At 32.5% G+C, this 15,000-nt stretch overlaps 1 protein-coding gene across 1 annotated transcript in view; it reads right to left on the reverse strand.

The window, feature by feature from the left end:
• Positions 1-12,039: 12,039 nt before the first annotated feature.
• LOC137640137 (uncharacterized) overlaps positions 12,040-15,000 on the reverse strand; it is a 172,069-nt gene continuing 169,108 nt past the window's right edge. The window contains exon 4 of the mRNA XM_068372629.1: positions 12,040-13,121. Coding sequence (XP_068228730.1) covers positions 13,050-13,121 — 72 coding nt within the window. The 3' untranslated portion in view covers positions 12,040-13,049. The remainder of the gene's footprint in view (positions 13,122-15,000) is intronic.

The raw sequence follows: 15,000 nt of genomic DNA on the forward strand, positions 1-15,000 counted from the left end.
GGTCTTTGACCTCTATTTTGAGGGTCCTTACGTTTAGCATCAGAGGGTCTTTGACCTCTATTTTGAGGGTCCTTTCTTTTAGCATTAGAGGGTCTTTGATTTCTATTTTGAGGCTCCTTACTTTTAGCATTAGAGGGTCTTTGACATCTATTTTGAGGGTCCTTAGTTTTAGCATTAGAGGCTCTTTGACCTCTTATTTTAAGGGTCCTTACTTTTAGCATTAGAGGCTCTTTGACCTCTTATTTTAAGAGTACTTACTTTTAGCATTAGAGGCTCTTTGACCTTTATTTTGAGACTCCTTTTAGCATTAGAGGGTCTTTGACCTCTATTTTGAGACTCCTTTTAGCATTAGAGGGTCTTTGACCTCTATTTTGAGACTCCTTTTAGCATCAGAGGGTCTGTGACCTCTATTTTGAGACTCCTTTTAGCTTTAAAGGGTCTTTGACCTCTTTTTTGAGGGTCCTTACTTTTAGCATTAGAGGGTCATTGACCTCGATTTTGAGGTGCAGTATCTCCTGCATTAGAGGCTCTTTGACCTCTATTTTGAGGTTCCTTACTTTTAGCATTAGAGGCTCTTTGACCTCTATTTTGAGGCTCCTTACTTTTAGCATTAGAGGCTCTTTGACCTCTAATTTGAGGCTCCATACTTATAGCATTAGAGGCTCTCTGACCTCTATTTTGAGGCTCCTTACTTTTAGCATTAGAGGCCCTTTGACCTCTATTTTAAGGCTTCGTACTTTTAGCATTTGAGGGTATTTGACCTCTATTTTGAGGCTTCTTATGTTTAGCATTAGAGGTTCTTTGACCTCTATTTTGAGGCTCCTTACTTTTAGCATTAGAGGCTCTTTGACCTCTATTTTAAGGCTTCGTACTTTTATCATTAGAGGGTATTTGACCTCTATTTTGAGGCTTCTTAAGTTTAGCATTAGAGGTTCTTTCACCTCTATTTTAAGGCTTCGTACTTTTATCATTAGAGGGTATTTAACCTCTATTTTGAGGCTTCTTATGTTTAGCATTAGAGGCTGTTTGACCTCTATTTTGAGGCTCCTTACTTTTAGCATTAGAGGCTCTTTCACCTCTATTTTTAGGCTCCATACTTTAAGCATTAGAGGCTCTTTGACCTCTATTTTGAGGCTTCTTACATTTAGCATTAGAGGGTCTTTGACCTCTATTTTGAGGCTCCTTAGTTTCAGCATTAGAGGCTGTTTGACCTCTATTTTGAGGCTCCTTACTTTTAGCATTAGAGGCTGTTTGACCTCTATTTTGAGGCTCCTTACTTTGAGCATTAGAGGCTCTTTGACCTCTATTCTGAGGCTTCTTACCTTTAGCATTAGAGGGGTTTTGACCTCTCTTTTGAGGCTCCTTACTTTAGGTGTTAGAGGTTCTTTGACCCCTATTTTGAGGCTCCTTACTTTTAGCATTTGAGGGTCTTTGACCTCTATTTTGAGGCTCCTTACTTTTAGCATCAGAGGCTCCTTAGTTTTAGCATGAGAGGTTCTTTGACCTCTATTTTGAGGTGCTATACTCTAGCATTAGTGTTCCTTTGACATTTATTTTAATTCCCTTACCTCCAACATTAAAAGCTTTGACCTTTATTTTTGGGTGCTTTATTTCTATCACTAGAGGCTCTTTGAGACCTCTGTTTTAAGGCGACTAACCGTTAATAGTAGAGTCTATTTGACCTCAGTTTTTAGGCGACTTACCTCTATAATTAAAGGCTATTTTTTATACTTCTTCATATAAAGGCTTTCCTTCTCTATTCTGTTCTGTCTTTTATAGTTTTTCAAGATCTTCTTTGCTTAGTTCGCCAGTCTCCTTCGAGATTTCAAGAGACATTTCAGTGCTGTTTGTCCTCGGTTCGTCATAGTCCTCGGAGAAATCGATGGCTTTCATGTCTTTACCTATAAGGGCGATGGGTAAAGACATGGATGCTATTGATTTCTCGGCATACACTATACGCCATCATACTAAAGTCAACTAAGAGCAACACAATATATTTACCAATACCGTCCTGATATGTTCTATCTTCAATGCCGAATTTTGAAGAAACGCACGTCGCCCACCGCTTTGCACCAATGCAATCCAATGATAGGACATGGTCGCTAAACCGCAAGCAAATTATCCTTCAAGGCGCTTACATTATGATCTTCAAAGCTCGCCAACTTCGGCAGCACCTATCCAAACTATCTGTAGATGAAGGTGTTCCGAATAGCCTCCAATTCATCCTGTAGCTGTAACAAAATTCTCAGTCAGTTACCTGTTCCGCCAGAACGCGAGCTCTGTGAGTAAAGTGAAATCCTCCTCCCAATGTTCACTAGGTAAACTTCCATAGCTACAGTACATATAGATCGTGAGGTGTTGCAAGGTATGTTTGAAAAAAAAAAGAGAGAGAGATCAGGTCTTCAGAAGTCTTTTGGAATCCGGGGCGGAGCCGTTCAGAACTGTTCCGGGAAGATTCCGTTCCGTTCTGCTAAGTCTACGGCTATTTCTTCTGAAGTCATTTGGAGAGGAGATTCAGGAAGATTTTCTTCCGAAATCGTTCAGAGATTTCTGGAATCATTCAAAATTCCATGCTAAGTCTATGGAAATTTCTTCTGAATTCATTTGGAGATGCACGAAGATTTTCTCCCGAAGCCGTTTAGGACTCGCGAAAAATTCTCTCTTTTTCTCTGGTTTCAATAAGCCATAATAATAATAATAATAATAATGATAATAATAATAATGATGATGATGATGATAAATTACGTGTCACGCGAATCTCTCTCTCTCTCTCTCTCTCTCTCTCTCTCTCTCTCTCTCTCTCTCTCAGCTATGCAAAACCATTGTAGCTGCTACTTTTACCAGCCCCTGAGACTCTCTCTCTCTCTCTCTCTCTCTCTCTCTCTCTCTCTCTCTCTCTCTCTCTCTCTCTCTCCATCTTATAATTGTAGTATCATGTAACACACTTTTCTTCTTTGTCAGACGATTTTTCACCACTTTTCGATTTTTATTCAAATTATTTTTTTTTTCTTTCCTGTTTATGCAGTCTTTCTCCTTTTGTTTCTAATACTTACTCTCCAGAAAAATGCTTATAGCACTGAACCGCCAACTTCCTCCATAATCATAGGTTTTTTTTTTTTTTTCCCTTTTTGAGGGGGGGGGGTATGTGCGTTATTTATTCATTTATTTTTTTAGAAATGCGTCTTAATGTATTTTTTTTTTTGTCATAGGTCTTTCTTCTTCTTCTTCTTCTTCTTCTTCTTCTTCTTCTTCTTCTTCTTCTTCTAATAAATATCACGAGTTAATGGTTATTGCTTTCGTTTAACGGGTATAATTTGTGTGTGTATATATGTATGTATATATATATATGTATATATATATATATATATATATATATATATATATATATATATATATATATATATATATATATATATATTTATGTATATATATATATATTTATGTATATATACAGTATATGTATATATATATATATATGTATATATATTATATATATATAAAATGATTAAGTAATATATATATATATATATATATATATATATATATATATATATATATATATATTAAGTAATATCTGAGTGGCGTCTAAGAGTAAGAATCGAATACAGTATCTCTCCGAAAAATTTCAGCTCCAGATAGTTTTCAGGTTAACAGAAAAACTTTGTTTACGTTTCTCCATTTAATATTATATTGTAGTATATATCATGATGTATCGCCAAAATTGGTTGCCACCACTACATAAGCATAACTACCTATGGAATATTTTTATAATCCCCAAGGGTCAGAATCATAACTGAAAGCTCTTGTTAAGGCTTAAGTCTTGTAGAAGCGAGATACATGTGTGACCGAGGACCACCCTGAAAGCTCAATCTGTAATTATGCTTTTGTGCAATATTGTACATGAATGTGCACTGTGGAATTAAAATTTTCCAATTTTTTTCTCTTTCCCTTCAAAGTTCGTCTTATCTATGTATCAAGAAATGTGTGGAATTTTGGTTTTTGGCTTTGTTTACTTCATTCACCCCCTATTGTTTATGTTCTTTTTAAACACAGAAGGTGTTTTCTCTTGTAATGTATCGGGGCTAGGTAAAACTCGCCGATGCCAGACTTGGTATTTTCTTATATCGAGTGTTATATGACATATATTATAAGCAGGAGGAAGTTTGTAAAATGAAATAAGTGGGTGGGGCGGGGGATGGAATATATTTAGAAACATTTTGTGCGTTTCCATATGGATACCATTTTGAACACAGGGGCAGACAGACGTTATGAGCTATATTACATCTATATATAATAAAGAGCAGGTGTCTGGCTATATATATGTATATATATAAATATTTATTTAGATATATAATATAATATATATATATATATATATATATATATATCATATATATATACAGTATATATATATATATATATATATATATATATATATATATATATATATATATATATATATATATATATATATATATATATATATATATATATATATTATATATATATATATATATATATATATATATATATATATATATATATATATATATATTATATATATATATATATATATTTCCTGTCACACTCATGGGTGAGAGGGAGAGTCATGCCATGATTTACCTTGACAGATACGCTCGGAAACTACTCTCCCACAAATTGCCGAACCAATGGGTTGTAGTTAGGAATGGGGCAAGGGGTGGTATAAGTGTTGAATCTGCGTGTGCGTGTATATCTATCTAAATATTTAAATATTATTTTTGACGGCTCGTGTACACTAGTGTAATGATAAAATGCAAGAACCCTTTTTTGACACCTGAGACTTGAACATATCAGCAATGGTAGCCATGTACTTAGTATCTCGTAGTTTCAAAAGAAGTTGAAATAACCTTTCGTAAAATCTGAGATGGTTGACTTTTCGGACTCAAAATCCCCTTAGGAGGCAAGCTGACAGACAAGACATCTCAGCTTAGTACACGGGTATAAGGTTTTTGCTATCTATGGCCACTTAGGTAAAGGAGTGCTGTACTCATTTTTTTTTCTAATGAGGCGCATTTACACCGACTCGCAGTGGTGCCCATTTAGCTCGGAAAAGTTTACTACTAGCTGCTTGGTTAGAATTATTCTCTAACCAATCAGCTATTAGGAAAATTTTCCGCGTTAAAAGGGCACCCATGTGAGTCGGTGCATATGCGCCACATTAAAAAAAATGAGCATAGTGACTTTGTAAGTTAATTGACTGTGTAAATGTTTTTGGGAACTCAGTAATGTTTGTGAAGTCATAAGGATTGGAAATAATCATTGATTGATATATAACTTAATTCACTGAAAGATGAAAGCCTTGAAATTTTTCTTATTAATAGTTTAGCTTCCTAAATTGCATAGATTCCGATGTTAAGGTTAAAGAAAAACACACCAAGAAAAGTTACACTTCTTTATTTTACGTATGTACAATAAACAAATATCTAACAATAATACTAACACACAACAGGTGTTTTTTTTTCTTCCAATAAATAATCCATTGTCAAAAGTAAGATGAAAGTTACTGTTAGTCCACTATTTAAAAAAAAAGAAGCGTTCTTTGACCGTTCGATTGCAAAGTCTTAGTCGTGTAGAGCAAGGTTTTGTTAAGTTGAGATTGCATTGTATATATATATATATATATATATATATATATATATATATATATATATATATATATATATATATATATAAAATGTTTTGAAGCTTTTTTTACAAGGGGTTCCTCCACGAATCACGTTAAAGTATGAATGTAGAAAGCATTTCCTTGGGTGATTCAGTTTAACTTTGAATGTATGTATGTATGCACGTAAGTATATATAAGATTAGTAATATATAAATATTACATATATATATATAAATATTACATATATATATATATATATATATATATATATATATATATATATATATATATATATAATTGTTTATATAATTATTACCCTCTTTTTAGAGGAATTAGTTTCTTTTGTTATCCGCTTCCTAGTATAGGCATGGAACATACAAAGGGTGAAATTGTAAGTTCCAGTGTGCCCCTGACTTACAGATGGCCAGTAAGTGATTTATGTCGACGTTATATGTGTTTGTGTGTGCAAATATAAAAAAAAAAAGAATTTGGAAAAATAAGGTATTTGTTCCATCCCATGGGTGTTTGCGTTTATATTGACTGCTGATGTACTGCACTTTAGGGTTGTTACAAAATAATTGAACTGATGCAGGTAAATTCTCTGACAAAAAAAAAAAAAAAAAAAAAAAAAAAATTTCAGGTCAATAGGATTTGAGCAGTTAATTGTGACAACATTGCCTAGTTAATGTTTTTTTTTTTTTTTTTAATACTTTTCTTGCTTTTAAAGTACACCAAACATATTGACAAATGTGCAATAACGTCAGGGTATGTGTGTGTTTTGAAATTCATCTTAAATGAATGGTACATATCTACTCGATATAACTTACATTACCCAAAGTATTTTATACAGTTATTTAGAAAAACTGTAGTTTTCGGTGCTCATAACGATGAGAAATCACAAGCCTGCAAATGGTTAGTTGTCAGGAGATAGCGTCACACTGATGAATAGACTTTTAGAGTTTTAGCACAAATGGGCCTTCTCCATTACGAAGATGGGTCATTGAGAGAGAGAGAGAGAGAGAGAGAGAGAGAGAGAGAGAGAGAGAGAGAGAGAGAGAGAGAGAGAGAGAGAGAGAGGGGGGGGTTAAGCAAGAGGGGAAAATTTTCATGTTTGTTGGATTGAAGAATTAAATACCATCCATTTCGTATAAGAGAGAGAGAGAGAGAGAGAGAGAGAGAGAGAGAGAGAGAGAGAGAGAGAGAGAGAGAGAGAGAGAGAGAGAGAGAGAGAGAGTGTTTTAGGCAAAGAATGGAAAATTGTCATGTGACGAATTTAATACTATTTCTTATAAAAAACTATTCACAACGGACTATAAGTTCTCATCACAGTATGGTTGTAACACCATACAGTAGCTCCAGCTAAATTCAAACTTCGGGGCTTCCCCAACAGCTATCTTTTATAAACAACACATGTAAGTTAGTTTGGGGTTTGACAGCACTTCGTAAACATTTGACAAGCCCTTGCCATGGTTTACAAGAGATGAAGAAAAAAAAAATGGCTGAAGTCATTAAATTGACTCTTGATTTCATTTAACTGAGGTGGTATGCGTGACATTCTTTAATCATGTTTCGCTGTTTTGCCTTCACAAACTCTGATGTTGAAAGATGAAAAGAGAGGGGCAGCTTATGTTCATTGTAATATAACTTCCATGATGGTTTATATATATATATATATATATATATAATATATATATATATATATATATATATATATATATATATATATATATAATTTATAAAGTCATTTAAGATTAAAAAAACATTACGTTATCAGAAAATCTATGAGGAATATAATTTCCTCGCTCAGTAGCTTTCTTTTTTCTCCAAGATATAGCTTTTACTCGGTACTTATTAATATAAGAGAAAAATAACGTAAAAATAGGCATTCAAAGATTATGTTAAGTAACAAATTCATGGAACAAGAAAATCATCTTCAGTTGATGCCAATGTTGACCAGTGATTTGATGTTCGAAGTGTGCCGTTAATTACCTCTTGTCAACGAAGTTGGAAGGAGGTTATGTATTACCCCCTGTTTGTGTGTTTGTGTTTTTGTTTGCGAATAGTTTCCTGGCCATAATTTTAATAGTAGAGTAATGAGACTTGCATGGATTAATTTTTATGTAAAAAAAAAAAAAAAAAAAAAACTGGAAATTAATAAATTTTGGAAGGTCAAGGTCACGGTCAAGCAAATTGTCCAATTCACGTAATCATTCATAAGTTTAGACATCATTGTCACAGAAACTTCAAACTTGGTTCATATCTGAGAGTATGAAAATCCACACCAATTAATACAGTTAAGGTCAAAGATCAAGGTCAAGGTCTACTGAGTGACCCTCTAGTTTTCCTGTGTTATTCGGGAAGCTTATGAGCTTAGATGAATTTTAACTGTTTAAAAGGCGTGTATGGGCGGCAGAGGCAAAAGAGACAGGTCGTTGTATCGTATAATGTTCGAGAAACCAGACATATATTTTCATGTTATAGACGCTTTACCTTCTCGCCACTTCTTTCCACTTGGTAATGGTAGAAGTGACTCTTTAGCTATGGTAAGCAGTCTTCTAGAAAGACACTCCAAAATCAGACCATTGTTCTCTAGTCTTGGGTAGGGCCATAACCTCTGTACCATGGTCTTGGGTAGAGTTCTCTTTTCTGAGGGTACATTCAGGTACACTATTCTATCTGTTTCCTTATTTCCCTTTCTCTGTGGTCTATTTTCCTTGTTGTAGCCCTTTGTATTGCAGCATCTTGCTTTTCCAACTAGAGTTGTAGCATAGCAAATAATAATAATAATAATATGAAGACTTGGCAATGGCTACTGGTGACTCAGCAGATACGTATTTCAATCTCACAGGGACAGTACGATCTTGCGTACCATAAAATCTATCAAATTGCGTTGTGTAGTGTATGTGGGCGTTGTCTTCACCCAATTCTTCGATCCTTCTATATAAGTGTGAATTAACCCTTACGATAAGGCGATGTTACAAAATTCTAGTCATGCTGCGGAAAAATGATTGGCCCTGTCTGCCTTATGATGCGTCAATTAAAATTCATTTTTGTCGCATCATCTGATCACTGCCGAGAACCAACTCTGCTTATAATGAGTTTCTGTTTAGTGTCTTTTTCTAAGTGGGAAATTGGTCAAGTTTCTGTTAAGTGTCTTTTTCTAAGTGGGGAAAATGATTATGTGTATAGCCGCGTACGAACACATATTCCCGGGTATGTCTTCAGTGGCTTTAAAGAATTTGATGAATTAAAGTTGCGTAGCTTCAGGCTTGGTGCTGAAACAGTCGCTGTTTACCAGATAAGGAATAAGGATTTGCTTTAGATAGTTTCTCATGAATAGAATACATTAATAGAGACATTGCAATTAGGTTATTATTCGTTTAAAATGGGGAATTGTTTCAGGAATACTTGATTATATGCAGTTTCTAAGACTAATTTAGAGACTTCCTGTTATGGGGATTTTATTCATTGAGGTAAAAATTCTTCGATGTATGAAAATCTTTTAGACATTTGAAGAAGACGTCTTTCATTTCTAGAACATTTTATTGGGAAATTTTATTAATTATGGCAGTGGTTCGGTGAAGGGTAAAACTTTTCGGCTTTTATTTAGCACACTGCCAATTCTCTCCCATTTCTGAATGTACCAAGGATGCTTTCGAAAGCCCCATTCATGTTATGAAAAGAGAGTTTTATCATGAGACATTCTATAAAATTCTCTGGGCATTGTCCGAATGGACATTCAGGATGTTTCAAAATCATTGAAAATCATTAGAATGCGAATATCGAAGATGGATTATGTTCTTTAGAATACAAATCCGATTTACTTTGGTTGTCATGTTAATGTATGACACTAAGAAAAATTTAGACTTTGTGTTTTAAGTCATGGATGATATCTTGTCATGTAGGACGTGCCAGCAACAATTGATGGCAAGGTAATGCTGTATATGACCTACTGCAGAACACGAGGAAGCCCATAAACGGATGGAATTAGCATTCTGAGAGAATCAACTACCTCCAATAAACGTCACAGTAGACGTTCATTTATTTTTAAAGCTGCCAAGGATAGAGGATAGCATAGCTTTGACTGGGAAATCAAGTTCATAAAAGTTAAGTAATTCAAATCTGCAGTATTTAAGTCTTGTGATATTTAGAGTAGCAGCCAGAGGTTTTAAAGGGTCATCATGCAGTCTAGAAACATCTGCTTACAACTGCAGGGCTCCCTGTGATAGAAGAATGGGGTGGGGCCTTCCACAGGCTCTTAAATATTACTATTGCCGCATCTTCCCTCAAATACATCTAGAATTGTTACTCTAATAAGCATCCGGGTATGTGTTCAAATTGTTTGATTGTAGACATGTATGCATATATATATGTATATATATATATATATATATATATATATATATATATATATATGTATATATACATATAGATATATCTATATAGATATAGATATATACGTATATATGTACTTGTGTATACGTATGTTCTGTATATATGTATATATTGCAGATATGTATATATATATATATATATATATATATATATATATATATATATATATATATATATATATATATATATATAATTTGGTAGTGAAGCTGTTTTTTGATTAGGAATAATAACTAGTTGTCATCATCAAAGAAACGAATGTGTACTTTTATATTAGCTTAAAAAATCAAAGAACATTATAACGAATAATTTATATTGAAATTTTCAAGAAATTTACAAATAGGGTTCTGTCTTTTACCATTTCTCTTCAAGAATTTGATATGAATTTTCAGTGGTGAAGTTCAAATTTCCAGTTTAAAGATTATAACAAAGAAATTGATGGAGGTAAAGTTTTCCTTAAAATGTTCAAGAACTTTGATATTGTGACAATGTGAACGTCATTTTCGGGTTTTCTGGAGTACTATATATATATATATATATATATATATATATATATATATATATATATATATATATATATATATGTGTGTGTGTGTGTGTGTGTATGTATATAGATATAGATATATATTCCCAAAGACACGTCTCAAAGACCCTTTGAGTCAGATTTTCAATACCGTAATTAGGCATGTATGATTCAGAGCAGGGGTTGCGGGTTCCCAACCTGGGTTACATATACCCCCAGTGGTAAATCTTTACTCTTTGGGGTTACATTGTATCTGAGAGAATATTCATTACTGCGCAATACGTGATGTAATCTTCAATTAGATTGAATTATAGAATTATATCACAATATCAATTTCACTGTTTCACGTTTCCACCGTCAGTTATATTTGTACACAGAAATCTATGAAATTCCCAAGAGGTACAGAAGACCAAAAATGTTGGGAACTGCTGATTTAGAGCTTCCATATTATGACAATGAAAATTCCTTCATTAGATCAACGAGTGAGTTAGAACCTTAGATTTTCAGGAGATTTTCAAAACCACAATCCTAGATTATATTTTCTAGAAATTTCTGAAGGTAAGGGTCTTGGTAACGACCTTGCAGAATTTGAAAAAGTATTATTTCTACACTAGAATAAGACATGATTAAAGTACATTTCAACTTCAGGTTTTGAGAACTTGACAAATGAGTGTTCAATCTCTCGTTGAGAACTTGACCAAGGAGTCTTCAATCTCTCGTTGAGAACTTGACCAAGGAGTCTTCAATCTCTCGTTAAGAACTTGACCAAGGAGTCTTCAATCTCTCGTTAAGAACTTGACCAAGGAGTCTTCAATCTCTCGTTGAGAACTTGACAAAGGAGTCTTCAATATCTTGTTGAAAATTTGACAAAGGAGTCTTCAATATCTCGTTGAAAATTTGACAAAGGAGTCTAATATCTCGTTGAAAACCTGACAAAGGCGTCTTTAATATCTCGTTTAAAACCTGACAAAGGAGTCCATAATATCTCATTGAAAACTTGACAAAGGAGTCTTTAATATCTCATTGGAAACTTGACAAAGTAGTTTTCTATCTCTCGTTGAACAATTGACAATGACACAAGAATTTTCTATCTCTTGTTGAGAACTTGACAAAGGAGTTTTCTTTCTCTTGTTGAGAACTTGGCAAAGGAGTTTTCTATCTCTCGTTGAGAATTTGACAATGGAGTTTTCTATCTCGTTGAGAATTTGACAAGGGAGTTTTTTTTTATCTCTCGTTGAGAACTTGTCAAAGGAGTTTTTTTTTATCTCTCGTTGAGAATATGACAAAGGAGGTTTTTATTTCTCGTTGAGAACTTGTCAAAGGATTTTTTTTTATCTCGTTGAGAATTTGACAAATGAGTTTTTTATCTCTTTGAGAACTTGTCAAAGTAGTTTTTTTTTTATCTCGTTGAGAAATTGTCAAAGAAATTTTTTTTTTTATTTTGTTGAGAATTTGGCATAGGAGTTTTCTATCTCCCGTTGAGAATTTGACAAAGGAGTTTTCTATCTCTCGTTGAGAATTTGACAAATGAGTTTTCTATCTCGTTGAGAATTTGACAAAGGATTTTTCTACCTCTCGTTGAGAATTTGACAAAAGGAGTTTAATATCTTTCGTTGAGAATTTGACAAAGGAGTTTTCTATCTCTCGTTGAGAATTTGACAAAGGAGCTTTCTATCTCTCGTTGATTGAAAATTTGACAAAGAAGTTTTCTGTCTCTAGTTGAGAATTTGCCATAGGCGTTTTCTATCTTTCGTTGAGAATTTGACAAAAGTTTTCTATCTCTCGTCGAGAACTTGACAAAAGAGTTTTCCATATCTCACTGGCATGACAAAGTTAATTTTCTACACCGTGTTTCAAGAACTTTGCAAACGTGAATACCAACTTTCAAACCTGTGACAAAGTTTAAAAAATCTAGAAAGGTGGATTCTAACGTCATAGATTCTTCCTTTAAGTGTTCAAGAACTTAGACTTAAACAAACCATTTTTCGTCGAACGGACGGTTTGGAAGAAGAAGACTGGCTTTACTGAAGCAGTAAACCTTCTGAATGTCACCTAAGAGCGACCACCCAGAAATAGTAGCATTGATCAATAAACCTAAGGTAAAAGAGAAAATGAACTATATCTTACAAAAACAAAAACAAAACGACATACATTTAATTTGATTTGTTTACAAGTTTGTTTACAAGTGCACCTCCTACTCTATAATTTGATTCATACTTGTGTGTGTGTTGGATGAACCTTGGAAGAGTTAGGGGTGTCGGCCTAAGATGAAAAATATGTGCTTTTTTAACAGTTATCATAAATGTCGCCGACACCGTCTCTCCAAGAGCTACACAACAAGTCATTCAGTTTCATTTTCCTTTCATAAAATAGAGACAGAAGCCCCAGAGAGCCAGTAGCTCGCCCTTTATAAAAGATTAATATATTTTTATGAAAAAAACAAGTGTACAGTATATACAGGAGTGACGCCAGAGGAATACAGAGCCATCATATGGAAGGACGCGACTTTCGAGTATAGTTTTTGGGGAATTCGTCGTCTGTCATCGTGCAAGTTGGAGCCTGGGGAAGAAAAAAAAAGAAAATAAATTATTATTGGAGAGATTTTGGACATATATATATATATATATATATATATATATATATATATATATATATATATATATATATATGTATATATATATATATATATATATATATATATATATATATATATATATATATATATATATGCGAATTACTATAAAAAAAAAAACAATGGACATTTCATAGATTCTAATTTCGCACCAATCAGTTGTCTAATTTATGAGCACAGATAATCACTTCAATTAAGATACTATTTTTGAGCACAGACAATCTAAAACTTCAATTAGAATATTATTTTTGAGCACAGATAGTGTAAAACTTGAATTTGAATCATATTTGTAGCACAAATAATCTAAAACTTCAATTAGAATATTGTTTTTGAACACAGTTAGTCTAAAATTTCAATCAAATTCATATTCTTGAACACAATCTAAAGTTTCAATTAAATTCATATTTTTGAGCACAAATCTAAAATTTCAAGTAGAATACTTTTAAGCACAGATAATCTAAAACTTATATTAAAATCATATCTTTGAGCACAGATAATATAAAATTTCAATTAAGATAATTTTTTTCGAGCACAAATAATCTTAAAACTTTCAATTGAAATAATATATTGTTCTCTTCTACCACTCACCTAACTTATTTTATGTAGGTTGGAAAAATTGCGAATGGTCAAATATGCTTAAATCGTATAGTCACTTCATAATTTCATTCAGCCTATGAATGATGTGACCTGTTTAGGTCTTATACCACGCAAAGCAATTTAAGCAATGTATTGTTGAAAACGTTTTTGATACGATGCAAACGGGGACATTGATATTCCCGAATTGCAAGTGAACTTGTTGCTAGCTGAACCAATAAATGATAACTAGGAAAGAAATTAAGCTTCTCCCCTAATAATAAAGAGCAAGTTTCTGGCTATATATATGTGTGTGTATATATATATATATATATATATATATATATATATATATATATATATGTATGTATGTATGTATATATATATATGTATATACATATGTATGTATGTATGTATATATATGTATATACATATGTATGTATGTATGTATGTATGTATATATATGTATATACATATGTATGTATGTATGTATGTATGTATATATATGTATATACATATGTATGTATGTATGTATGTATATATATGTATATACATATGTATATATGTATATATAATATATATGTATATATGTATATATAATATATATGTATATATGTATATATACATGTATGTATGTATATATATAATATATATGGATATATATGTGTGTGTATATATATATATATATATATATATATATATATATATATATATATATATATATATATAGGCTGGGAGGAACGTAGTGAGGAGAGGTCCCCTTTTTTGTTTTATTTGTTTGATGTAGGCTACCCCGCAAAATTGGTGAAGTGCCTTGGTATATGTATGTATGTATGTATATATACTTTTTGACTGGTCACCAACACTAGTCAAGGAATAACGGACTTTATAGGTTAATGAGATTCATCTCAAAAATAGTCTTGGCTGAAACCCTTTTCAATTAAAAAAAATCGATATACCTCGAATTAAATCCTGTCGCACAAGGCCTTCAGATAATCGAAATTTAAACAGATTTATATTAGATATTCTTGAAGAGTAACAAGAAATGTTCCTGTCTTAAACTCTAATCCTCTCTTCGTGTATTTGCTAGTGATTTTTTTGTTTGTTACTTTTACTCTGCTAGAGACGGGGAAAACCGATTGTAATATATATATATATATATATATATATATATATATATATATATATATATATATATATATGTGTGTGTGTGTGTGTGTATATATGTATGTA

This window comes from Palaemon carinicauda, chromosome 4, assembly GCF_036898095.1.
Source record: "Palaemon carinicauda isolate YSFRI2023 chromosome 4, ASM3689809v2, whole genome shotgun sequence".
Lineage (NCBI taxonomy): Eukaryota > Metazoa > Arthropoda > Malacostraca > Decapoda > Palaemonidae > Palaemon > Palaemon carinicauda.